At 48.1% G+C, this 27,330-nt stretch overlaps 2 protein-coding genes across 4 annotated transcripts in view; one reads left to right on the top strand and one right to left on the bottom strand.

The window, feature by feature from the left end:
• LOC144102305 (uncharacterized) overlaps nt 1–10,023 on the bottom strand; it is a 31,663-nt gene extending 21,640 nt beyond the window's left edge. Inside the window, exons 1-2 of the mRNA XM_077635609.1 lie at nt 9,892–10,023; nt 4,129–4,193 (exon numbers count right to left, since the gene is read on the bottom strand). Coding sequence (XP_077491735.1) covers nt 4,129–4,193; nt 9,892–10,023 — 197 coding nt within the window. The remainder of the gene's footprint in view (nt 1–4,128; nt 4,194–9,891) is intronic.
• Nucleotides 9,828–27,330, top strand: part of LOC144101341 (acetylgalactosaminyl-O-glycosyl-glycoprotein beta-1,3-N-acetylglucosaminyltransferase-like) — a 35,585-nt gene continuing 18,082 nt past the window's right edge. The window contains exons 1-2 of one of the 3 annotated variants that reach the window (XM_077634448.1): nt 9,839–10,897; nt 11,015–14,630. In XM_077634448.1, coding sequence (XP_077490574.1) covers nt 14,621–14,630 — 10 coding nt within the window. In that variant the 5' untranslated portion in view covers nt 9,839–10,897; nt 11,015–14,620. Of the gene's footprint in view, nt 14,631–27,330 lie in introns of all 3 variants that reach the window. The other 2 variants (XM_077634449.1, XM_077634447.1) reach the window with 2 other exon arrangements.

Below are 27,330 nucleotides of genomic sequence, written 5' to 3'. Positions count from 1 at the left end.
TAGACAGAGGGTTGCAGTTTCCTAGTTCTCAACGATCTCCTTCCTCCGAAGTATTGCTGCGCTCACAATTTCCGTTTTGCGAGTAATTGGAAACCTAAATGGGAAGAGCGTTCAAGGGTCGCAGAAACGTTTCCGGACCGCAGCCCTCTTACATCAGCTACATGTGAGCCGTATACACCCGTTCACGGATGTAATTTTTGTCGCAGCTGCTAGCGCGATCTAACCGGGGCTTCTAAAAAAGTATGATCAAAGAAATGCGTGATTTCTACGGCCACCTGCACGCTGACATTGCGGCGTCACAGCTTAGACACTTAGGTTTTTTTTTGTATTTTACTGCCAGCACACGTGCTCATCTGCCTGCGTATAATCAAAATAAAATAAAAGCTAAACATCTTATTGTTTGTCCTGGGACTATAATTCACGTCTGCTGTACGAAATCTAGGATATTTGAGGGGGAGACACGGCTACCAACTTCATACCCAGTTTTCTGGCTGGCCAAGTTTATTTTGCCTGTTTCAAACTTTTACCCTTACAAAAATTTCTTTAGACAGTCTATAGACTGCCCACAGACTTCTGTCTATAAAGTTTATAGACTATATATAGACAAATCCTAGATAACAGTCTATAGGCAATACAAATCCATTGACAGTCTATAGACGATGTATATATTTATGGCCATACGCTTTTAGTAGGCTCTGACTATAGACAATATACAGACTATGAATAGAGAAAATGAAATATCTATAGAAAGGCAGTACAGTTGATATGAAGTCTACAGACTGTCTATAGACCATTTTTATAATTGTATAGACCTAGCCATATATGTTTTTCACGATGCTCGCAGAGACTGGCGACTACACTCGCAGCATCTGCGCAGCGCAGTTGAAAAAAAAAAAACTATTGTAGAATTAGCTTTAGATTGCATCCTTCGCTTGGTACGCTAGCTAAAATTACCGCAGACATAAAGATGCGCAGGTCTGTTCTCTTAGAACAAAGTGACAGGTATATCTTGATTGAGCTGTCTGAATAAGAGTGGACCTTTTTCCAGTAACGTCCTTCGCATACGCGTATAGCCTCCTCGCCAGCATTTCAGCAGGGCATATGCCCTGCGAAAATAGCAGACTAGTTTGCCGTACGGGATCTGCCACGAACGGCGTTTTTACGACCACCGACGTGACGAACTGGAGGACAATAGTTAGGTGCAGCGCTAGCATATTATAGGCCGACGCATATGAGCACGTCCCCGCAAGCACCGGTCTCGAACAAGAGCAGGCGGTATGGTTCTCATGCGTCCTTGAGAGGGGGATTAAGAGGTTTAATTCCAGTGCTGGTTCTGCGGCAGGTATGTCCGCAGGTAGCTCACCACAAATAACAAAAAACATAGACCCATTGTCCTATGCTTTCCATGGTCTTGTTGACTGTTAACTTCCTTAACACGTGCACCTATCTGGTTGCACGAAGCCAGCACTGCTCCTAACTATGCCTTAAATGAAGCCCACGCTATATACCACTGCACATATAGTCGCTGTATAAGCTGAAAACTTATTCACTGACTCTAGTTGCACATGGAGGACAGGCATGGAAAATGTGTATTTGCTACAAATGTGTAGTATAAATGTGTATGTGCTACATGGTAGCCGATATAAAGAGTGGAATTCAAGAAAAGGGCTCAATGTGCTCGCTGTGCATACTATGCTGGCTGTGAACTTATCGTGAACGTTGTAAAGAGATTACATAATTATGTAATATACTGTGGTTGGAGTGGGGAGTTATTTTGAGGGCAGGGGAGGGGACGGTGTTTTGAACGAGTGGCGCGTTTGAAGGAGGAGGATGCAGTGTATGGTGTGTAGAGAGGCGTTAATGTTGGCAGTGTTGGATTGCTAATTATTTCAACTTTTTTGCGACTTTTGAATCCTTCTACACTGCAGTCAGTGTGAAATATAACGCACGAGAGGTTCTAGATCCGGGCCGGTAGCGCATTTTGGGCTGTTCCAAACACTGGATGCATTCCCCATCGCTCTTCTATGTCACCTGCATTGAAAAGCGGGACGACAGTGCGCGTCACAGGTCCCTACCTTTTAACGCGACAGCGCTAAGGAGCTCGTGTCGCAGAAAAGCCGGTGTCGTCGGCGTCTTTGGCCGTGAGCAAAAAATCCCTCCTGCTCCTCCTCGCAATGTACTCCACAGCCCCAACAAAATTGAAAAAGGAAATGGCGTAGTAATTACTGTCTGACATATATAGGTGGAAACCCGAATCGGAAAGGAAATGGAGTAGTAACTGTCTGACATATATAGGTGAACACCCGAACCGGAAAGGAAATGGCGTAGTAATTACCGTCTGACATATATAGGTGAACGCCCGAACCGGAAAGGAAATGGCGTAGTAATTACTGTCTGACATATATAGGTGAACACCCGAACCGGAAAGGAAATGGCGTAGTAACTGTCTGACATATATAGGTGAACACCCGAACCGGAAAGGAAATGGCGTAGTAACTGTCTAACATATATAGGTGAACACCCGAACCGGAAAGGAAATGGCGTAGTAATTACTGTCTGACATATATAGGTGAACACCCGAACCGGAAAGGAAATGGCGTAGTAATTACTGTCTGACATATATAGGTGAACACCCGAACCGGAAAGGAAATGGCGTAGTAATTACTGTCTGACATATATAGGTGAACACCCGAACCGGAAAGGAAATGGCGTAGTAACTGTCTGTCATATATAGGTGAACGCCCGAACCGGAAAGGAAATGGCGTAGTAACTGTCTCGCATATATCGGTGGACCCCCAACCGCGCCGTAAGAGGTTTGACCTCTGGCTCATTTGAAGGCCAAAATCAGCGCCTCCTGCTCGTCTCGTTCGGGCGCAGTGGAGCCGTGCGGGCACGCGGGAATCACGCGGTGAGCGGCGAACAACGCCGCGCACATCCAAAGCGCGTTCACCGCGTAGCTTGCGGCTTGCTGCCCGTTCGTTCGGCGCGGAAGCTATGCTGGCGTTCCTGGCATCGGGTTTGTCGAGAAGGCTGTGCCGACGAACTGCGACTGCAACTGGAGTCCCGCGCGTTTCGGCAAGGCTCCTGGCAGCGCTTCTATGTGGTTTGCTGCTCCGCGCGTCTGTTTCACCGTACGAGCAGAGCGATCTGTCTAACGGGCCAGGTGTCGCGCCGAACGGGTGGTGGCGTTCCGTGGAGTCCCTGGCAGTGCAGCAAAACGCTCTTGCGTTCCGCTCTGAAAGGCGAAGCTTAAGTGTCCTCCAATTTTCTATTCTTTAACTTAGACGCGCAGTTCTTATAAATGTTACTTTTTTGAAAACCTGCTGTTCTTAAAATTAGAGACTCGCCCGTTACAAGCGCAAAGGGGCGGGCCTCCAGTTTTTAGAACAGGCACGTGCAGCGCGGCCAGCTCCCAAAGGCATTCGCTCGCCTGTTCCCTTTTATACTTCTTTCGCCTGTACGCTATTCTTTATTTCCAGCACATCCACACGCGGTTAGCGCCTGCTGCATCCGCATCGTATCCGTGAATGCCTGCCAACATGAGCCATCGCGGTTGTGTTGCAGAAATCCTGCCTGCTGGCGCTGACGCAAACAGTATGCATTACGGCGGAAGTTGTTATTCTCGCGCTGTCGTAAAATCCCTCTATCGCGGATGGCACGTGCAGGCTTGCTCCGAGTTATTTATTCTTTTTTACGCTTTTCCTCTCGGGTCCGAACCAGACCACGGCGACCGCGTTTCGATGGAGGCGAATCGCGAAGGCGCCCGTGTGCTGTGCGATGTCAGTGCACGTTAAAGATCCCCAGGCGGTAGAAATTATTCCTGAGCCCTCCACTACGGCACCTGTTTCTTCATTTCTTCTTTCACTCCCTCTTATATCCCTCCACTTACGGCGCGGTTCAGGTGTCCGCCGATATGTGAGACAGATACTGCGCCATTTCCTTCCCGAAAAAGCAATTTTCATTTTCATTCTTTTCAGCCTTTTGAAAAAGCACGAAAGGCATGAAAAGTGTTTAGCCGCTGGGAGCAATAATATATTTGAACCAAATAAACCAACTTGGAAGGCGCTGCAATTCACCATGCATTAGAGCAACAGCCGTAGTGGTAGACAACACGGGCAAGCTGCTTACCTGAGCAACCACCGGAAGCTATACGGCAGCTGAGGCGGAGGAGGTCGCCGTGGCGCTGGCGGCGGCTGAAGGCAACCGGAGAAACAAGTCACTATACATCCTTACGGACTGAAAAGAGGCATGCAGAAACTACACGAAAGGTAGAATCTGCAGAGCCGCCCTAAATATCCTCTGTAAAGTAGGGCATCTCAAACACAACACAATCCACAGGATAATCTGGATTCCAGCACACACGGGAATAGAGGGTAAAGAAAAGGCGAATAGCTTAACTCACTCGCGAGATCACGTACCGAGCTGAGCAGCCACAAACCCTGGGTAACCACTATACCGTTAATAATAATAATAATTGTTTTTTTGGGGGGGAAAGGAAATGGCGCAGTATCTGTCTCATATATCGTTGGACACCTGAACCGCGCCGTAAGGGAAGGGATAAGGGAGGGAGTGAAAGAGGAAAGGAAGAAGAGGTGCCGTAGTGGAGGGCTCCGGAATAATTTCGACCACCTGGGGATCTTTAACGTGCACTGACATCGCACAGCACACGGGCGCCTTAGCGTTTTTCCTCCATAAAAACTATACCGTTGATATCGGATATTCGGAGATATTGAATTTTCACAGAGGAAGGAGGATTAGATACCCTCCTCCGCATAAGTCTCTAACACGCAAAAAAGACAAGGTACGAGGGACGAGGTTTCTTCCTCGTCCCTTGTCTTTTTTGCGCGGTTTCAAGATGCACTCTACTAATAGTCACCAACTAGCCCGTCTCTCACTATTATACCCCACGCTATACCATATCACCTGAAAGTGCGAACGCAACTACGCATTCCACCAACACAAAACCCCGAGTGCGGAGCAATGGAAGAGCCTGCTCACCAGCTGCGAGCTCACTGCCCAAAGGGCACTAGTGCAGCACGCAAGCGAAACAGCTAGGCTCAGTGGAGCCCTGGAATAGGGGCCCAACCTTGCCGAAAGAGGTCAAGCGTCGGCAGCGATGAAGACGAAGACCGAACCGCCAATCTCTTAAGAGATCTCAATAAAGCTTTTTTTCTCTCTCCATAGTGAGTGAGTGAAAAAACCTTTATTGTCCAACAGAATGAGACCACCTCATCCAGACCTCCCCTGTCCCATACCCTCAGTTGAGGGAGGAGGATCGGGAGAGATCCGGCCGCATGGGGTAGTCGCGTCAGATACTGGCCAGGATCTCTTGTATCCCGGCGGCCTCTTCAGCCAGTCGGACGGCGGTGAGCTGGAGCTCAGGGTCCGTGCTCCGGAGTAAGGTCTCCCAGGCGTCTCTACTATTAATGTCCTTTGCCCTGCCTGGGGATTGGCTACGCTCCCATATTATGTGGTCGAGGGTCCCTCTCGCCCCGCACTTCTTGCATTTATCGTCCTCTATTTCTGGAATGACATGTTTGCTTAGAATTGGGTGTGGGTAGACATCTGTTTGTAGACGCCTCCACGCCACCGCCTGTTGATTGTTGAGTGCTTTGCTAGGTGGGGGAAAGTACCTGCGATGTTGTCTATAATATTCTCTAACTTCCTGACAGGAGATTAGTCTCCCTTCTCTCCCGTGATCTGCGAACGGTGGCCCGTCTTGTGCAGCTCGGTAGTAGAGATCTCGAGCTACCTCGTTGGCCGCCTCGTTGCCACGGACAGATTCGTGCGCGGGGGTCCAGATTATATTGATTGTTCTATTCAATGTCGCTTGTCTTAAAATTTTGGCGGCGAGGGGAGAGACTCTCCCTCTACTAAAGTTTTGGACTGCAGCTTTGCTGTCGCTTTTGACGTATTTAGCTTTTTAACCGACGCAAGCTAGTGCTATTGCGACCTCCTCCGCCGTCTCGGTGTTTTGTCCCTAGGATAGCTGCGACCGTGATGGGGCTACCCGCTCCGTTCACTACCGCGACGGTCGTGTACTGACTATGTCTATCGCCCGCTGCGTCTACGTAGGCGACCTCCTCCTGAGGCTTGTCACCGTAGATGCGTTCTATCACCTCTGCCCGCTTTTGTCTTCTTTTCTTGTTTATTTCTGGGTGCATGTTCTTGGGTAAGGGGGGATTCCTGAGATTGCTCCTAATCTCCATGTCGATATCCTCCCTCTGTCTAGCTCCCCTGTCTGTTTGGAGTCCGACTTTGGCTAGTGTGGCTCTTCCCGCATGTGTTGTGCTGAGTCTCTCTAGCTGTGATGTCTGGACTGCTTCTGCGTGTAGTGTATGCCCAGTGCTGGGAGTTTTTCTGAGGATGTGCACATGGGCCGGCCTAGAGCTTTCTTGACGCACTTCCTTATGAGAGCGTCGATTTTGTTCCTCTCTGCTGCTTTGAGATTTAGGTACGGCATAAAAACGCAGCCGCCGCGGTCGGGTTCGAGAGCGAAAGAAGGCGCAACCTTGTCGCTGGTTGCCATGGGAACCAACGGAAGGGCAGTTACCCTCGAAGGAGGAGGAGGGGTACCGTGAGAGGAGGAGGGTATGGCGAGAGGCTAGGAAGGCGTATACGCCGGTAACCATCGAGAACATGGCTACAGCAGAAGGAGGAGGGAGGGTAAGGCGAGAGCGGAGGAGTGTCATCTGCTGGAGCTGCTGCGAATCGCACCGCCTGCAGAGGAGAGGACCATAGACGGCGCTGCGGTTCTAGAGCGGCGGACTCTAAAGGAAGCCTGAGCGAAAAACGGCAATGTGTGGAAAACTAAAAAAAAGAGCGCTCTAGAAATATAAAGATGTGAGGTCGCTCTCATATTTTCTACCGCAGCATATCGTGAAGTATGAATACCTTAACAGCTGTCGCTGAATCTCGCGTTAACCAGTGGTAAGCGTCCTGTCAGTATTTTTTTCCATTTGTGAACTTGGATAAAGTTCCCAAAAACTAGTCACTCTTTCTGTTTGTCAGTATAATTTTTAGAGGATGACATAATTGAAGACGCTTTTGTGAGGCTCTCCTCCACGAAGTACTACTGCTACCCGTATCCTGTGTTAGAATGAATGAATGAATCGATGGATCAGTCAAAAGGTAAGTCAACCAATAAAACAGTCACTCAGTTAGTCTGTAAATCCCTCACCCGCTGAAATGTTCAATGAAGTCGTCAATCAGTCAGCTTCTGTGTCTTGAGTAAAGCTTTGAGTAAAGCTTTTGTTCGGGCTAGTTGGTTAACATTCGCAGGCATTTTTTGGATTCAAAAATCATCAAAGTTTGAAGTTATCGCATTACCACGAGGCAACACGTCAATGTCATTCTCTATGTCGTCTATCATGCAGTCAGTACCCACGTGTGGTTTTTTCGCATTCTTTTTTCCTTTCCTTCGCAATAAAGTGCGCTTAAGCGTGTTGCCCGTCTGTTTTCGTTCCTTGTTACCATCGTCTTGAACTTTGCAGCGTACCAGTAGTAATGATATGAGACGCAAAAAGGCCATGTACCTCCGCTCGTCTCACACCGATTACGCAGCTCCAGACGCGCCTTGCCTGCCCTCTCGTGTCGTTGGTTATATCGTTGCAGGTTCATGTTGTGGCGGCGCCGCGCCACGAGTAGTCTGGCCGTCGGTCGATAATTTCAGGCTAGCTTAAGTCAGATGAGGACGATGAAACGCGTAGTGATGTGCACTCTCTCTAATCATGGCCGCACACACCTACGTACATCCTTTGTAAAGTTTAGCGCCCAAACAGTTGCTTTCTCAGCCAATGCTGCGTGCCTCGTTATGTATCCGCCTCGATCGTTTCAAATCTCCTGATAGTTATAGAGTAACCCTCATGCTAGCCCTTCCGAAGCTTAGGACTTCCACGGATACTGCAAGCGCCCCGCTACACTAAGTCGAAGCAGACCTCCTCCCTGGTCTCTAAACTTCTGTCAAATGCTATGCACGCAGGAGTGCTCCCAGGGAGCACAGAAATCCAGTCTCCCCCGAGGAATCTGAAGGGAGCCTTTGTCGCACAGAACGCTGCAAAAGCGAAAACGTTCGCGATTTCCGCCGCCGCGGAGCAAAAACCTGTTTCGAGCGATCGCGGCGGCTCGAGTGGCCTGAGCGAACAGATTGCCACGTTTGCAAATTTTTCGCCTAGTCGCGCTGCTCAGTTCGTTCAGTCGCTTGCATGTGAAACAACAGTCTTTGCACCATGTTCCGAGTAGCCTGGTTCAGATGAAGGCTAGAATCCTGATGTACAGGGTTGGTCAAAAGTTCGCAGGACATGGGGTCTGCTTTTAAGCATTAATGTCGGACACTTAAGAGCTCTGTAAATCTACCAAGGTTATCAAAGGTGAAAATGATGCTTCTCCTATACCGTACAGATATAGTGAGCTTCGGGGATGACTAAACTGCCCCTCTGCATGGCTCAAAAGTAGACCGTGTGGCCTGGGAACGTTTGACCAACCGTGTATATTCTGAGCTTAATCTTGTGTTCCACGGCTACAAATTGAAAGTGGCTACAAATGCAAAGTAAATGTTCAAACATGCTTTAGGAGGCCACACCCTAGGCAGATTTGGATTCTGGCTTCTACGATTTTATGTGAGAAACACTGCAGTATTTGTCAATGCAGCCCATGGGGGTTTGTTTGCTTGTACATCGTGTGGTGGCGCTCGCTAGCGCACCCGTATGTCCTGTAAGCCTCGGAAGGTTAACGAGAAAGTTGCTTTCACGTTACAGAGTTTAACGCGAGAGCGTTAAAGGCCCCATTCTCCAGAAAATCCACCGTGGCGTTGTCGGTGTCCGCATTGTGAGCGAGAAACCGCGAGCATGACTCTGGCAGCCGGCAGCCGACATGGCCGGGCACAGATTGGTCGTAGGGTTGTCTGACGTCACGTGACATGCCGATTTGGGAGGAGCTGCCAACTCGGGCTTCTGCAATCAGACGGGAGGCTGGGGGAAATGGAATCCTCCAGAACCCTACCATTCCGTGCCGCAAATGCTCCCCTAGGCCACACAGGCACGGTAGTACGGCTTGGTTAAGCGGGGCTTTATATGGGCGTTAACCCACTAAATCAATCGCGTCATACTCTTAAGGCGGAGCTTGAGTGTCGCCTATATTTTTTGAACGAAGCCAGAAACAAACCAGTCGGGCTGTATTTTTTTAGCAAGGGATGAACAAGCTGAATTCGAGGCAGGCATGCTCGTGACACTTCATCGGTGTGTAAGAGAGAGTACCGACAACTGTTTTCGAAAGGAACATACCAGTCAGTTAGTGAGCGAGCGATTTATAGCTTTAACTGGCTCAATCATATTACGGAAGGTTGCTCACTGAGTGATCAGTTAAGCTTCTGTAATAAGTGAGTAATCAGTTATTAAAATGGGGCTAGGTGGATAAACAAGCTTTTAAACGAAGGGCGGAGGGGGGGGGGGGTGATGCTATCCCTGAGCCTGTATTGGGAAGCCGAGTGGCGTGCAGCTCACAACCTAGAGACGCCCGCCACAGCCCTAGCCACGTGTGAAGGCAGCAAATCGGCGCCGAACGAAAGGCGACCCTCGGCCTGCGGTCGACAACGCCGCCCCGTGAAACCGAAAGCTCGTCGACACGATGCGCCGCGAGCGCTCCAAAAGAAAAAACAAGAATGAATGAAAGGAAACACTATGTATAGTCTAGCTGAAGCGAAGAGAAGCGACAGACCGGCAGTATCGTTCACCGATTGGTCCGCGCAGCACCGCGAGCGAAAGCAGCGCATTCTTTCTTCCTTCTCCCTCTCTCTCACTCCCGGGCGATCTCTGACGGCCGCGTCATCGTGTGGCAGCCAAGTTTGCGCGCCAACACGCGGCGCGGGGGCCAAAAGTGAAGCGGCGGCAGCACCTGTTGTTCGATAGTGTCGCGCGCGAAGATCGCCCGACGCCGCTGGGAGCGCAGAGCATGCGTGTTCCTTCTCTTTTCTGCGTCCCGCAGCGGATATTGCTCCGGCAGGTTGCGGCGGATGCTTTCGACCATGTTGGGGCAACGTGAAATCATCAGGAGGCTCGCAGTCTCGGACGAAGCAGGATCACAGTACTGAATGTGTGTCGCCTCTCGTCTGTTTTGGTTGCGTGCGTGTCTCTTGGCCAGAAGCACAACTTCCAAGAGTCGCTTGTGTTGCCACTGGCCCAGCAGCTTCGAGGGGCATAACCGTAACCGTGGTCACCTGCCTGACCAAGTTCAATCAACGTCGCTGGAGATTCGTGGTGATTCAGGGCAGTTGTTTCGAGGTTGCGGTGTAAACTACGCGGAGTTGTTCCGTTTGACCGTGCAGGTAACAACTGCCGTGACTGGCGGGAACTGCCTCCTTTTCGGAAGCGCGTCTTGAAGCATCGCTAGTGCTGTCGCCGGTCCAGTAGCTTCGAAGAACGCAACCATCGTCACCTGCCTCGTTATGCCCCAGGGACATGACTGAAGATCCCTGAACATTCAAGGACGCTTGCTTCGAGCATACGGCGTAAGCTATTTTAAGGAAGGCCTTCTTACTAGGTGCCACTTTAGAGAGGTCGCTTTGGGTGCATTTCGTTGCTTTCACGTACTTTTCACAGTGACTAAGTGTATCACTGAAAATAACCGAAGACTGCCGCGGACCTGGCACAGCGCGTCGCAGCTGTGTTACGAGAATGCCCGGAGCTACTTGCTTGTATTGGAGCGCACGTAAAAGCGCTGCTGCGATTGAAGGGCGGAGATGGTAGCAATGCGGCCTTTGTGTCTATGTGGGATCTTGATCTACCTGACGAAGAGGTAGCGAGGAATCCGAGTAGAGTAAATTCGTGAACACGCGAAGCACCGCAGTTTCAGCGCGGCCGCTTAAATGCTGATATTGACGTCTACAGACCTTGAAGTGATTGTGAGGGCTCCTTCAAGCATAGAGTCTCCACCCTTAGTCTTGAAGAGCTTATGCGATCGAAGAATGCGAGTATCTTCCCGCCATGTGTTTCGACTGGTGAGAACATGGTTGACGTAGCTTGTGTTTTGTCGGCCGGTAGCTTGAGAGAACGTCACCGAAAGTGATTTCATATTGCCTGGTGCTGTTAGGAACAGTTGGCCTTGTACTGTATATAGCGGTAGTCTCCGGAAAGGCAACCTCCTGAAACACAGTTGAAACTGGGAAAGGTACGGACTCTTGAGAAGCTTTCCTTAAGTCTCCTCTTCAGCTTGTTCGATGCGTCGTTCTTGGCAGACTTACAACTGCTGGCACAAAGCTTCTGTCTGTTCTTAGATTTGCGGTCGAGTCCGGTTCTTCATCATTGCGTGCTAGACATCGTCCAGTGAGATCACTGCGCGTTTGGATTCAGGTCAAAGTTGCACTGGGCGGGCACTGTGCGTTTAAAGTTAGCGATATATCATCGAGCGCGACAGAGACATCCAGGTTCGTTTTACTTGATCGAAGCGGGCACGTCTTTTTTTTCGTGTTTGGACGATGACAAAAAAGAACTTTGGTGCGTACCGCTTTAAGAACCGTGTCCTTGTCTTTCTCGTAAGTTCAGGCTAAACGATATAAGGTAGCCTAGGGTATGAAAGAAGTAGGGCTAATTAGTTGCATTGAATGTTTATAGACGATTTCCTTCATTGGCTATAGAGTCAGACATGAACGGACGACTGGTATTTTCTATATGACCAGATATTCGCGCCGCTATATCTGCCGCGTCTATTACCACAGACTCGTTTGTTAAACATGGATTAGTTCGAGCCAGAAACTAGAAAGGAAAAGAGCAGGAGTTGATTTTACGGTGTCGCACCGGTCTTGCGTCCTGTCTGAGACAACTTTTTTGTCGCTGAATAATAGTAGATACGGAGCGGCAGGAGTGATTTAAAGCACATGGGCACTTAAGGTACTCCCATGGCCTTCAGGTTCTTGCTGTCCGCATTCGCAAGTTTCAGATAACACGAGAGGCGCGGTGACATGTCTTGATCTACTGAGCCCAGAGTACAGCCCATTGTTCTCTCAGAGCGGGTCGCCGAGACATTATGTTGCAGAGACTTAAACCAATCAAATCAATTTGCCTTCTCCTCTGCACCTGAGTAGCGCTCCTTTGAAAGCTGGCGTAGGTTGGTAGAAGTTCGACATTTACTGTTTTTTTTAGCAGTGATTTGCCTGTTTCTCTCTGCCATTGTATATAAATGCGCATCACCCTAAAAGTCATGCCATAAGCTTGCGGCCTGGACGTTGTCAGTGACAGCTTTTGCGGGTGTATAAACATTTCACGTTACCACCTTATTTTTCTAGTCAGCAGCGTTCTAAGCGTCTGAATTAAAGCAGTGAAAACTGGGCAGCAAATCTCAGCCGTCAAGAGAAGTTATCACTCCGCTTCAGGCGCTGTATGTTTTCGGTCGAAAACGCTGACCTATGTGCGTGAGTTCAACTCTGTCGTTTCTCGTGCTTTTCCTGTTTGCTTGCTTCTCACTTTCCGTCTGCCTCGTCTTCAGCTTTACTCGTTCATAAGTTGTACATCAAGACGTCAAGGTGTTTGTTGAGCCCTTCCAATAACCTGCGCTGTTGGATCAAGAAAAAATAATTATTCTCACCTAATAGAGAGCTGAGCAATTACCGTGATCAGGTACACTTACCAGAAAGTCTTGTCTGCGCGTGAGAAAACCGTCGAAACGGTAAAGAATTTTTATTTCCAGCTTGGTGGCACGCTTAAAACTCGCACAGAAGCGTCCTTTACAGTATCTGTTTCAACAACGATCTTTGCGTCTGGCGATAAGTTGTCAAGTAATCTCTCAGTAGCTCCGATATTGAGTCTGAAACAGGGTCTGTGTAGCCTTCGGGCCTTCCAGAATGAATCTGAGTTGTTCACATTAGGGCGTGCCTAAAATTTGTCGCCGTAACCGAATAGATGGCCGGTCCATAAAGTAATATATAAAACCACAGTATCATATACTTTTTAGCCATACTCTTTCTGAATTGATGGAAGTGTGATTTTCGGCGCTAGAGCGTGTGTTTGCGCCATAGCCGAGCCTCACTCCAATTATTTTGAGTTAAAACGACGTTCCATTTCAAAACTGTCGTTTCTTCGGCTTTATTTGGCTCTTATTGGGTTAGGCAAAGCTTACGTGGACGAATCGGGTATCAGAAAAAGTTGGCGCGCTTCCAGCAGGCATTTCGCGTTGATATCAAAGCAGTCTTGTTAGCATTGCTTCTATCTTGCCCACTATTTTCAGCTGTCAATTATTCTCTCTCAAACCTTTTCATTCTCTTTTATTTCCAATCCATGACGACCCAGTGCCATATCTTAGACTCCATTCTTTGATATCAGACCTCACTGGTGGCTTTTCACTGGCAGAGATTATCGCAATCTCGTTCCATCGTCTTGCTGGCTCTGAAATAAGTTATTCCTGAATTCTGGATCAAAGATTTCGTATTTCTGATACGCTGTCGCGCCATTGGTTCCAGTCGAAGCTCTTGTGTGGTCACTTCAAAGCATTGTCGTTTAATCGCCCTACCCAGGAGGTCGAAACAGGGCAGTATAGAACAGGCGTGAGCTGCTTTCTATCGCTTTCTTTTGAACGTGATAGACTTTTATTTCACGTTGGTTTGAAACCGCTCGGATCTACCTTTTTACGAGACTAAGTGTACTAGCATCTAATGTCGAATTACACGTTAGTGTCGAGGTTCACCGCGGTTGCGAGTTCCTTCGCTTGAAGAGGCAACAAGTCCGTCGTAGCAATTCTGGGCAGCAAGCCTTTAAGTGTGGTTGGCGCATAAAGTTCCTTATTGTCATTGGAAATCGGCATTCCTGAACAGCGGACATTGAGCCTGTCGGCCGAGCTGTGGACAAGAACTTAAACACCGTTGTTACCTGCACTCTGCGAAGCTGTAAGTTCCGGCAATCTACGTCACCGTCAAAAGCGTTGGGAACAACATCTTATAAACAAGAGGCGACACCGGTCACCGCCTACAAACGTCTACAGCTGACACCACCATACGCACGTTATGACGACAATGGCCTGTCGAAACATTGTACACCTCTGAGCCCGTTTCACCTGGCCCGATAAGCGGACTCTGAATCCGTGGCGGGCAAAAAAAAGGTGTACAAACAAAAAAAGGGGAAAGCGTGCATTTAGAGGCTAGCACCTTATCGCTACCCTTATCTTCGACGCTCGGCGCTGTACTATCGACCTTCGGTGGGAGGTCCCCGGCTGAGGCTGCCCAGCTAGCAAGCACACGGCTTGACGGCCGGTGCTTTGGCGTCCGGCTTCAATTAAACAGCTGTTACAAGCAGTAACTAAAGTGCATCTATCGTGCGCCTTGCGAAAGTGCGAGACGCTAAGGATCAAACGTCAGCTTTCGGTGGCCCTTGTCGACAGCGTGTTGCGAACCTCCCAGGACAACAGTCTGCATCCGCTGACGTGTCGACTCAAAGGTCCGCTTCTGGCTTCTGCGTGTCTGACCGCGTCAGCGTGAAAGTTGCCGTGCCCTGTGGCTTGCGTTACTGCACCGGAAGAAAGCAGCTGTGGGACGAAGACGTTAAGCACGTATCTGCTGAAGGACCCGGCTGCCAGAATTATAGGAGCTACGTGCTATAATTAAGTTATCTTCTGTCGGGGACCCAAGTCAAAACCTGCGATGCTAACCTGTGAGTATGCTTTTACGTATACACAGTTTATAGTATCTAGACAAGTATATAGATATATGGTATTCCATACTCTATACTGCAGCTTAGAATATTATGAATATTGCATAATAGGGTACGGTGTGCTATTCTATATGTACAGATTAGGAGAGCATGTTCCAAGTAAGCGAGAAGCGAATATTCATAATATTCCGAACACCTCTCTGTATACATAGAAGAATAGTATATAGTACTTGGAATAGTGCAGAACAAATGGCACACCGCACTATAATATGTAGGTCAGTATATACATAGCATTCTGCATACTACCCTATATGTGCACTTTAAAATGACATATAGAATAGAGCAGCATATTGTAGAAGCGTGCACGTCATGCGACACCAGGTTTCATCAGCGTCAAATGAAGCGCGAACAGCATAACTGAAACCCCCAAATAAAAAAAAATACAATATCGGTTAGTGGACAGAAACACAGGCGAAATGCATTAACACTTCGGGGAAGCCGTCTTCACACCATCGAATTGTAAATCAATTGCACTAGAGTTCAGTACCCTTCAGCTAACATCTGTCGTTTAGAGGTTTGCTTTGCAGTGGTCTTGTTCGCAATTCATTCGACGCTGATGGTACATACCATTATGTATATGCACTGGGGGGCATGCATGGCACGCTTATGCTACGTTGGTTATATCGTTTTTTTTTGTGTTATAGTGACCCAGAATGATAATCTAGAGTGGCCGGCCGGGCGTATTTCACCCCCCACCCCCCTCTCTTCTCCGCCTTCCAGGGGTACCTACATTAAAGGGAAACTCCGGGAATCTTTCGAACATTTCGAGTTCACAGTCACAGCACATTCTTTAGGGTTCCCCCTTTTCGTCTCAACAAACCGTTTTTCAAAATACAGCCATCTTAAAACAGTGACAACATCGAACAGAAACCGAAACTCAGTCCATGATCAGGCACGATGCTTCGTCTGATGCAGCTATGACGTCACTAACCGTACTAAAAAAAAAACACTCGTACGTGCTTTCAGTAGTTAAAGTACCGACTGCAAATGCGACGAGTCCTTTCAAAGCATACCTGAGGCGACGAAAATTTTGTTACAGCAGCGGGCAGCGGATTTTAAACGTACTGGAAGAAAATAACGTCGACGTCAGGTTGTAAAGTCGTAAATGCAGTGTTGCCTGTAGAAATCATCTGAACTGGGGCCACGGAAACGACCAACTTTGATTTCTGTTTGTGCTAATATAAAATGTCGCATGGCTACCAATCCTGGTGCATGTAACCAAGAACGAGAGAGAAACAGCACAAGTTTCCTTAGAACATGGTAACCTCAAAAACCCCAGAGGTGCCCTTTAGCTAACGTGGCTATACTTAGTGCGCACACTTGGCGCTTAGCTTGCACTTTACGACTGAGCGCATGCTTTTTTTCCTATTTCCTTTTCTTTGTTTTCGAAGCACGATCGCTGCATGAACACAGAAGAGACGAGAGATGGCAAGGAGCTAAGAGCTAGAGAGTTCTGTCGGAGTGCATTTGTGCACGGACTATAACAGGTGGGCATGCTGTTATGACATATGTCCTTATTTCAGCAATGTAGTGAAGAAGTATATGGGTGCGGAAAATGTTCTGGGTGCCATTGTTTCGTTCTAAACAGACGGTGGAGACATCGATGACAAACCGTTTGCCGAAACCTTTGTCCATATAACAATTGAACGTTGAATGTGATATATTTGCACAGTAGGGGCTTCAGAGAGCGTGACACAATGTATTGCTGCAATTTTTTTAACCGCGGTTACGAACCACCTGTTTCTTTCATAACAGGGCCAGTCTGTATCGTTTCTTTTTATCTATACCAAAGAGCGCGTTTGTGCGCAATAAAAGAAAATGTATTCGCAGTACCTTTTAAAGCGCCAGCTGTACAGTCGGGAACAAAAGTCTCTGGATCACGCGTTCCTCAAATGAAGACGATAGCTCTACTATTAGCCGGCGGCTGCAGACCACATTTCTGGAGATGATAATAATTTTTTTTAATTGGTTTTGGGGGGAAAGGAAATGGCGCAGTATCTGTCTCATATATAGTTGGACACCTGAACCGCGCCGTAAGGAAAGGGTAAAGGAGGGAGTGAAAGAACAAAGGAAGAGAGAAGTGCCGTAGTGGAGGGCTCCGGAATAATTTCGACCACCTGAGGATCTTTAACGTGCTCTGACATCGCACAGCACACGGGCGCCTTAGCGTTTTGCCTCCATAAAAACGCAGCCGCCGCGGTCGGATTTGAATTTCTGGAGATGAAAGAACAAAATTTTGACTTTTACCTCTAGAAGTGTGTTCTTCAGCCGCCGGCTAATAGCAGAGCTATGAGGTTCGTTTGAGGAACGCGTGGTCCAGCGAGTTTTGTCCCCGACTGTACCTATAAGGGAAGGTGCGTACGCCGGTATCGCGACATTCGGAGTCCGCTTAACTCTGACGTCACAGGATCGCGGAGTTCTGTGCCGCTAATACGAGTAGCCTGGTGTGCAGTACTCTGAAGAACTTCGCGAACGTCGCCGCAGAATTGCAAGTGATGGCTGCGCGAATATCCGGATTTACGCACCCATGAAGTGGAGTGGAAGGGAAGAGGGCGAGGGGATACTGACGGGCTAACTATAGTTATGCCAAGAAGGCGAAACAATGGCGCAAGAATGAAAAAGCGCGCGCCTGCGAAACAAACTACCGGATACAAGATACAAGCGAACCCCTTTGACGCCACCACCAACGGGCGCCAACCCGTTCCGTTTTGGGTTTTCAGCCTGTTACATATGTGATATATGATATGGGACTTTCAAATGTCGCTGCTCGTTTCATGTCCAGATTATTGGAAGAAAATTTTGATTATTGGTAAATGGTAAGGTGCTATTATGCAAATATTGAAAGTGATGGTTCATTCTTCCGATGTGTAGCAGTATCTTTCTTTTAAAGTTTTTCCACCGCTTGCATGCAGCAGTTAAGACGGCCATAGAAAACCAATGGGGAACGCTTTTCACTACCGCATAAACGTTTATTGCAAAAAAAAAGCAAGCCTGTTGACGAGAGATCTGCGCATATATCGATTGTTGTAGAGAAATCTTACAATATATGGAAAATTTGCGTTCATAAACTCCCGGGAAAAAAAATGCTTTTCTTTCGGAATTGTTGCGCCGGCCGCGGTGGCTCAGTGGTTAGCGCGCTCGGCTACTGATCCGGAGTTCCCGGGTTCGAACCCGACCGCGGCGGTCGCGTTTCGATGGAGGCGAAACACTGAGGCGCCCGTGTGTTGTGCGATGTGAGTGCACGTCCGCCAGGTGGTCGAAAATATTCCGGAGCCCCCCCCCCCCCCCCCCAACTACGGCACCTCTTTCTTCCTTTCTTCTTTCACTCCCTCCTTTATCCCTTCCCTTACGGCGCGGTTCAGGTGTCCGCCGATATATGAGACAGATACTGCGCATTTCCTTTCCCCAAAAACCAATTATTATTATTATTATTATCCCCTCACCCCTTCCCCCCTCCCCCCGTGCAGGATAGCAAACCGGTTATTCTTCCGGTCAATCTCCCTGCCTGTCCTTCGCCTCCTCCCCCTGGCGCTGAAATTTGCGGTATCTTTGATATAGTCGGCTTTTAGATTTTTTCTTTCAATTCTTTATTTTACTTATGTGAGCCGCAAGAGCAACTGTGTGGTGGAAAGGAATACGACCGGTCATCTGACTAAGCCGTGAAGCATTTTAAGAAACAAAATTCATTCAGATGAAAACTAATACATATGCCCTTTTAAGCAAGGGTCACTATATACTTTTGAATAAAGCCGGAAAACACTCTTTCCCAACTCCGGAAAATCTTTGGCAATTCGAAGTTACCTGAAAGAATCCGTTTTTACAGGCAATCAACCTGAACGTAACAGCAGTGGATTTCTGACCTTTGGATAAATTTCGTCCCGAACATGTCCGTGTCAAGCAAGGTGTGCGACGAAGGACAGAATGTCAGGACTCCGACAGTGGAGAGAAAAACGCTGGAGATTCGCCATGTTTTCAAGATTGGAAATTCAAGACTTGCAAGCCGCTCTTCGCGCTCATAATGCAAGAAAAATAAGAGATTACCCGCCTTGGGCGTGAATTCTTGCAACATAAAGGGTGCGATGGGAAGGGAGCTGGTAATGATAATAAATAATAATAATTGGTTTTGGGGAAAGGAAATGGCGCAGTATCTGTCTCATATATCGTTGGACACCTGAACCGCGCCGTAAGGGAAGAGATAAAGGAGGGAGTGAAAGAAGGGAAGAAGGAGGTGCCGTAGCGGAGGGCTGCGGAATAATTTCGACCACCTGGGGATCTTTAACGTGCACTGACATCGCACAGCACACGGGCGCCTTAGCGTTTTTCCTCCATAAAAACGCAGCTGCCGCGGTCGGGTTCGAGCCCGGGAACTCCGGATCAGAAGTCGAGCGCCCTAACCACTGAGCCACCGCGGCGGGCACAATAAATTACAATTATTGTTTTACAATATACATTCACTACGTGATGCGCAAATCGTGCATTTTATCACCAAAATTAAAGAAGGGTACATTGGCCAAAAGGGAAAAACGATGAAGACAACTACAAAACAAAAGCCTGCGCTTGATTGTTTTTAATTGAGAAATGGTCTTACTTCCACTTATAAAGTAGGCATGGAAAGATATCTGCTACACAAACAACTTTTTCTCTGTTGGTTACCGCAGTTTGTTCGTAACTTAGGCCGAAGTAAGGTTATGAAGGCTATAGTACTTACGCCAGTAGTATGCAATAATAATAATTGGTTTTGGGCAAAGGAAATGGCGCAGTATCTGTCTCATATATTGTTGGACACCTGAACCGCGCCGTAAGGGAAGGGATAAAGGAGGGAGTGAAAGAAGAAAGGAAGTGAGAGGTGCCGTAGTGGAGGGCTCCAGAATAATTTCGACCACCTGGGGATCTTTAACGTGCACTGACATCGCACAGCACACGGGCGCCTTAGCGTTTCGCCTCCATAAAAACGCAGCCGCCGCGATCGGGTTCGAAGCCGGGAACACCGGATCAGTAATCAACGTTTCTGTTTAAACATTTAACTGAGGAGGAAATAAAATCGTGTTTAACGCTATGGTAAATAAGTACGACCACGCCGAGAAGTTGTAAAGCTTATCTAATGAATAAACAACGGCCTCGCCGCTGACGTGCGGTGCACCTCCGCCTTAAAGATCCCCAGGTGGTCGAAATTATTCCGGAGCCCTCCACTACGGCACCTCTTTCTTCCTTTCTTCTTTAACCCCCTCCTTTATCCCTTCCCTTATGGCGCGTTTCAGGTGTCCAACGATATATGAGACAGATACTGCGCCATTTCCTTTCCCCAAAAACCAATTTATTATTATAGCAATAGGCCCCGCCGCGGTGGCTCAGTGGTTAGGGCGCTCGACTACTGATCCGGAGCTCCCGGGTTCGAACCCGACCGCGGCGGCTGCGTTTTTATGGAGGAAAAACGCTAAGGCGCCCGTGTGCTGTGCGATGTCAGTGCACGTTAAAGATCACCAGGTGGTCAAATTATTCCGGAGCCCTCCACTACGGCACCTATTTTTCCTTTCTTCTTTCACTCCCTCCTTTATCCCTTCCCTTACGGCGCGGTTCAGGTGTCCAACGATATATGAGACAGATTCTGCGCCATTTACTTTCCCCAAAAAAACAATTATTTATTATTACAGCAATAGCTAACTGAAGGCGCTGCCTCCTGCGTAAATTACGCCACTGTCCTAATATGACTTAACTGAAAACTCCTGCGTTAACCTGCTGAACAAAGACAGTGTTGCCTAAGTTTGCCTGAGCCGTAAAGGAACTGTGGTCCTGAGACTGGGCACTTTCGAAAGTGTGCCATCCGTGGCTATATGGCTCAGCTGGGCTCAGCCGTGGGGTGCAATGCAGCTCTCATTGATACCTTCGGCGGCCAGTGGTAGGGCGTATGGTCTGAGGAGAAGTTCCGTCTCTTTCTTGCCCTCCCGTCTTCTACAGCCAGAGCTCTAGAAAATGAGCGTTTCTCGATACCGCGGCTTTGGCGTAACATCACGCGATGCTGATTGGTCAGCATGCAGCGACCTCTCGCATGACGTCACAGAAACGAACCACGATTTGTGGTCAGAACACAGTGACGTCACTAGTGACAGCATGGTGACATTAGGAGCACTGTAGGAGAGAAGGGTACCAATGAATAAACGATATATTCACCACCGCAAGCATATGCCGCTGGACCTCGCGTTAATCAGGGGTAACCGTCCTTAGAGCGTTTTTTTTTACTTTTTTTGCCTTTACTAATCGGCCCGAGAACAGGTGCCGGGACCTCTGAGGTGTGGCGAAAGCATTGTCGATACACCCGTCGTAGCCCCGCCGTGGTGGCTCAGTGGTTAGGGCGCTCGACTACTCATCCGGAGTTCTCGGGTTCGAACCCGACCGCGGCGGCTGCGTTTTTATGGAGGAAAAACGCTAAGGCGCCCGTGTGCTGGGTGATATCAGTGCACGTTAAAGATCCCCAGGTGGACGAAATTATTCCGGAGCCCTCCACTACGGCACCTCTTTCTTCCTGTCTTCTTTCACTCCCTCCTTTATCCCTTCCCTTACGGCGCGGTTCAGGTGTCCAACGATATATGAGACAGATACTGTGCCATTTCCTTTCCCCCAAAACCAATTATTAATTATTATACACCCGTTGTCACAATTTCAAGGTGTTGTTCAACACCGAGGGCTTATATCGCGCATCATGGAACCCGCGCCACGGCGAGTTCCCCTAGTGCACACTTATAGGGTACCTTTCCGGATTCAATGATGTGCGTTGACGGTGCAATGAACATGGGCGCCTTGGGACTGTGCGTCACTCATCAAATGGCTCAAGGCGATAACCTATCTGAAGCGCTATGCCCACGCCCGATGCCACTATTGTCACCTAGCGAGTGAAGTCATCTATCTCGGCTGACGCAACGTTCGATTAGCTCTCTGTTCGCTCAGCAGCGAAGCTTATCGCACGCATTGTAGTCTCCATATTCCAGGAAAGTGTTTCGTTCACAGAGGGCATTGGTGACAAAAGATCCATACAGGCGATATAGACACGTCATCAGATCTCAGCTCCATAATTAGCCGCCGCGGTGGATGAGTGGTTACGGCGCTCGGCTGCTGGCCCGAAAGACGCGGGTTCGATCCCGGCCGCGGCGGTCGAATATCGATGGAGGCGAAATTCTAGAGGCCCGTGTACTGTGCGATGTCAGTGCACGTTAAAGAACCCCAGGTGGTCGAAATTTCCGGAGCCCTTCACTACGGCGTCCCTCATAGCCTTAGTCGCTTTGGGAAGTGAAACCCCCGTAAACCAAACCAAACCAATCAGCTCCATAATTTTTAATGGAAGACAACTGCTGGGAAGTAGGCGTTCTGGTGGGTCTGGATTAGCAGACAGTGATGTTACCACCAGCTATACAACTGACTGATTGTGAGTGATGTACTGATGATGACTTACGATGACTGAGTGATGTACAACTAACTGGCTGACATTTTACCGCTGTTGACCGCGGATTCAGACAACCTTCAGAAGACAATCCATATGAAGGCATTTCCACCTTACACACGCTTACCCGAGTGGCTTTAAGTTTTACGTTCGCAAAATGCACATCCCATCGTTCTGTAAGCAGCTGACAGAGACTAATACTTTTAGACTCTGCAATATAATCCTGTAATTAGGATCGCAGAAGAAATTAGGATCGCAGAAGAAAAGTCGCGCGGAGAATGTTCTAGCTTTGAGAAAGTTCTATTCAGATTCTGTTTAGTTTGTACGCTTCCAGCAGTGTGTACGCGAGTTATATCTGAGGCCTTTTGATGGCTGCATTTTTCCTCCTTCGTAAAATGAAGAAATCCGTGAAATCGGGTTTTGCTGAAAACTGAGGTTTGCTTCGCACGCGAGACACGCTCCGCCCTTCCAAAATATTTTTTTGGACAGCCTATAGACTGTCCATATACTTTTCGTCTATAAACTCTGTAGACTTCCTTAGACAAATCCTGTAGACTAGTCTATAGAGAATACAAATCCTATAGACAGTCTATATGTAATCTATAGATTTATGGCCGTACAGTTTTAGTAGACTTCTTTCTTTGAAGTCTCCATAGACATTTGTCTATAAAGTCTGTAGACTTTTTATAGACAAATCCTATAGACAGTCTACAGACAATCTATAAATTTATGGCCATACACTTTTAGTAGAATTTTCTATGACAGTCTGTAGACTACGAATAGACAAACGGAAGTACCTATAGGAAGGCAATAGCGTCTACAAGAAGTCTATAGACAGTCTATAGACAATTTTAATTGGGCGGGGAGCTTCGAGGGGATCCTTGGATGTTCAAGGGTCTTTGGCTAATTATTTAAGGATCCTCCAGAGATTATTTGGCGTGATGTATCTTTTACTAAGGATTCACTGATTTGTTGAGAAATCGCTTGAAGCCCAAGGATCCTTTTATCCTTTCGCATTACGTGTAAGTGCACGTGATGTGCAACAGCACATCAACCTTGAGTTTCCCGCGTCGACTCGGGACCTTTCACAACGGAAGCACATCTCCCCGTCGACACCGTCACGTTCGTCACGTTTTCTGACGAGGTTGTCAAAACATATCCTCCAGTTTTGACTCTAGGAGAAGCGTAAAAAGGGATGTTGGCCTCCTCTCTATTTTGTGTGTGTGTGTGTGTGTGTGCGGCTATACTTTAAAACTGTACTCGGCGGTCTATAATGCCCACAGAAGGGCTAACTGCCAGTGCACACGGCTACACAGAGTGACTCTCACTTTTTCCGCCGTTCCATCCGCGGATGGACACGTTAGCCAACGGCCAGCACAGAATGCCATCCTGCTGTGCTTGAAAAACGAACAGTTTGAAACAGCGGCTCACCTTTATAACAACAGCAGCCCTGATCCGAGCTCCACTGAGTAACGGAATGAGCATCCGTGTATTTAGAAGCGCTCGCTACCCACGGTATACGTGTTCATGTATAACTTATGCATGCACACGTAAGCGCGTAGGTACGAAGAGGTTATCCGTGCTACTCAGACGACCTTGGGAGGAGACAAATGACAGGAAGAAATGTTGGAAGAATAAGGCCCCCTCGGTGGAATAATTTTGAATTTCTGTTTCTCTTTTTATTTTCCTTTTGCACATTTGTACAGTTGAACAGCTTTTCTATGCCTCCTGATTATTTTCCTATCCCTCAGAGTGGGTATGCGCCATTTGTTGCTAGGACAGAATGCGAGTGAGGTTTTTAAACAGCAATCCCCCCCCCCCCCTCTCCACTGATGCTCCACGGGTGGTTGTTGTTAGGATAGCCACGGCAAAAGCAGAATGAATTTTAATCTTAACTTTAGTCTTCACTCGGTTCGTTTTGTGAGGAACGCCTTTGAGCTACTGTCAGTCGCCGCCTGTGTCTTGGCCAATCCTCCGCAGTGGGTGTGCGCAATTTATTCCTTGAGGACAACAACTTCAAGATCATCTTAGCAAACTCCATACATACGCAACACTCAGTGTGTGTGTGTGTGTGTGTGTGTGTGTGTGTGTGTGTGTGTGTGTGTGTGTGTGTGTGTGTGTGTGTGTGTGTGTGTGTGTGTGTGTGTGTGTGTGTGTGTGTGTGTGCGTGCGTGCGTGCGTGCGTGCGTGCGTGCGCGCGCGTCGATGGGAACGCTACACGGAGCAGCACGCACGGATTGCATGCATCAGGACAGTCCAGGCGTAGCTTGAATGAACTGCAATCCTTTGATTCCTTTGTGCCTTTTTTTTTCTTTGTTGTCTTGGCGAAAGCAGTCTCAGCTCCTTCGCCGGGAACGGGGCACCCTCGGCTACAAACAACTGCTCAACAAGAAGAAGAAGCCAGGAGCGAAACTCTAGACGAAATATAGCAGAGCGTATACGTTCATATGTATACACGACAGCGAAGCCCCGACGTGACTGTATAAAGCTCCGCGGTCGTTATTTTTTGTTACGTTTGCGACGGCGAATGAACGCAAGGAACGGACGCGCGTCACCTCCAGGTATATTAAAAGGCCGGAGCACCACGCGCTGGCGTTGATTTAAAAGCGCCCTCGTCTTAATTGCTTCCTTCTAGGGAAGTACGCGACACATGATTGTAAGGCCGCAAGCTCTCTCTTGGTTTAAAGCGTCAGCCGTTTTTTTTTTCTTGGACCTGAATGACTAGAGATCTTTGTGGCGAAGGCGACAAATTCAGCTTTAATCTTGAACTATATTTACGGCGGAATGAAGGTAACCATCCTGGTCCGAATGAATGATACCTTGCGAGAATAGTTTCTTGCGCTTGCTTCTGAATGTGGCTGGGCCATTCTCGTTTCAATAACGCCTAGAAGCTGGCTCAACGTGAGGTTTAGTTAATAATAATAATAATTGGTTTTGTGGGAAAGGAAATGGCGCAGTATCTGTCTCATATATCGTTGGACACCTGAACCGCGCCGTAAGGGAAGGGATAAGGAGGGAGTGAAAGAAGAAAGGAAGAATGAGGTGCCGTAGTGGAGGGCTCCGGAATAATTTTGATCACCTGGGGATCTTTAACGTGCGCTGACATCGCACAGCACACGGGCGCCTTAGCGTTTTTCCTCCATAAAAACGCAGCCGCCGCGGTCGGGTTCTTTAGGTAAGATTACGAACCTGCCGGGACCTGCCTACGCAGTTAGGTTTAGTTGTAGTCTTCACCTGCGAGCTTTAGAGAAGAGCGATGAACTTTCATGAACTGCGACAGCTTCATTAAATTTCTTCTACGTTATATAGACTTGTGCAAGGTGCAACGCTGATAATATAAATGCAAACAGCGTCATTTGGCACTCAGGGTTGTTGAAAACGTGGATGCGGTCATTATGAGAGCTGTTGATGAAGTTATGTCGTTCTCCACACTTTGCGGCTTCTTAACGTGACTTTTTGCGTTTTGTTTGCTATAGTACCACTAGATCATCAAATCTTGAAAGATGTGGTATGGCTGTCCACATTTCTTCTTTAACGATCCAGTACATATTGCTGAGTAAATAAAATGTGTCCTTGAAGCGCGCTGTCCTCGTGATTATAAGCGGCATCAGCGCTGCTGTGGACGCACTATAGAAACAGAAATGACGTCGTCGCGTCACATCTTGTACAGCGTTTTTTTTTTTTGCCTAGGCATCAATGCACGCACACTCTGTGCGACGCACAATGAATGCAAATGCGGATGAGCACGGTAATCACGGGACAGCCTGCACCTGCCGAACTGCCGTACTTTGAACCTTTAAAGAATCAAGAGAAATGAAATTTCGGCGTTATAGTTTCCACTAATACGAAACCACATTAGAATGTAGACAGTCTACAATACGCGTATTCCGTAGTTATGCACCCATATATTACGAAGGACCTTCCCCACGGTAAACTGCTTCTGTATCACTATTTCTCGCGCCTCTTCGCTCACTGAGAATAGCGAAAAGCTTGGGAGTCGGTGCGGAAGGCTGTTACCTTTGTTGGCTACGGTAAGTGAAACTAACTTTATTATAGCCTGATGCAAGTCAGACCGAAGCTGCAAATGTCGCTCAATGGGGGCCCTCCGTCCAATGTCATCGGCCTGTTGTCACGACGTCGAGGTCAGCAGCCCTGCACCTGCTAGCGAGCATCTTTATGACGGCCATGGCCAATCAAAGCAGCCAAAAAGTAAAGATTACATATACAGTAAGCAAGAGATCGCTGTTTTCATACCGGTTCTAGCTCTGTCACAGCGTGATGGGAACTCGTTGACTGATTAATAATTGATTGGATGAATGATTGATTGACGCCTTTGCTATACTCCTAATTGATCGCAATCATCGTCAGGTGCGAGAACCGGCGGCTCTAAGCCTTGTTCGTTCGTGTACACTCTGCAAAGGACCAGCCACAGGGACAAGAAAACGTATGGCGACTCCCACGGACCACCCGTGCAGCACGGCAAATTAAAACTCCTGGCTGATGCAACCGCTAACTCTGACCTCTCCCCACTGCCTCCGAACATCGCGCGCAACAACCGCGCTCTCATCAACGCCACTTGATGGCCTTAACAGCAAACAGCTGCGGAACCGCGCCGAAACGAACCCGTCCCGTATGTAATATAGCGGCGGCTACAACAGAGGGCGCTGGCGAAAATCTACGATTAGGGGTTCCTCTATATTGAGAGGGCAGCACAGTTATTTCATTATGCCACCGTCTTCCTCGCTCTCACGCTTACTGTTTATTTTCACCTTCCTCCCGCATCTGTGATTGGTCCGGTGGGACCACGTAATGCCACCGTACGCCTAGCGGTGGTTTTTATTTTGCTTTGAAAGAGTACCAAGTTTTCTGCGAATGAGTAAGACCCGGTCGCGTCGAAGCCGATAGCTCGAGCTGGCGCACAAATAGTCACCCATTTAGTGAAATACAGTTTTGCATGAAAAAAAAAGTTGCCGCCACCGTATGGAAGGCGTTGAAGTAACGAGTGTTAGCTGTTTGGTTTACTAGAATTTATGTGACGTCATAACCATGTGGTTTCACTTCTGTCCGCCACATTGAATTTTGCCGTCATCATTGGCACCAGAACTTGGCTGCCACCTTGGATTAATTAATGACGTCATCAATTAATTGTCATTATTGGCTGCCATCTTGGATTTAGAAATGACATCACCAATCAATCACCAATTGTAC

The sequence above is a fragment of the Amblyomma americanum genome, chromosome 8, assembly GCF_052857255.1.
Source record: "Amblyomma americanum isolate KBUSLIRL-KWMA chromosome 8, ASM5285725v1, whole genome shotgun sequence".
NCBI lineage: Eukaryota > Metazoa > Arthropoda > Arachnida > Ixodida > Ixodidae > Amblyomma > Amblyomma americanum.
This window is presented reverse-complemented; position numbering and strand designations above follow the sequence as displayed.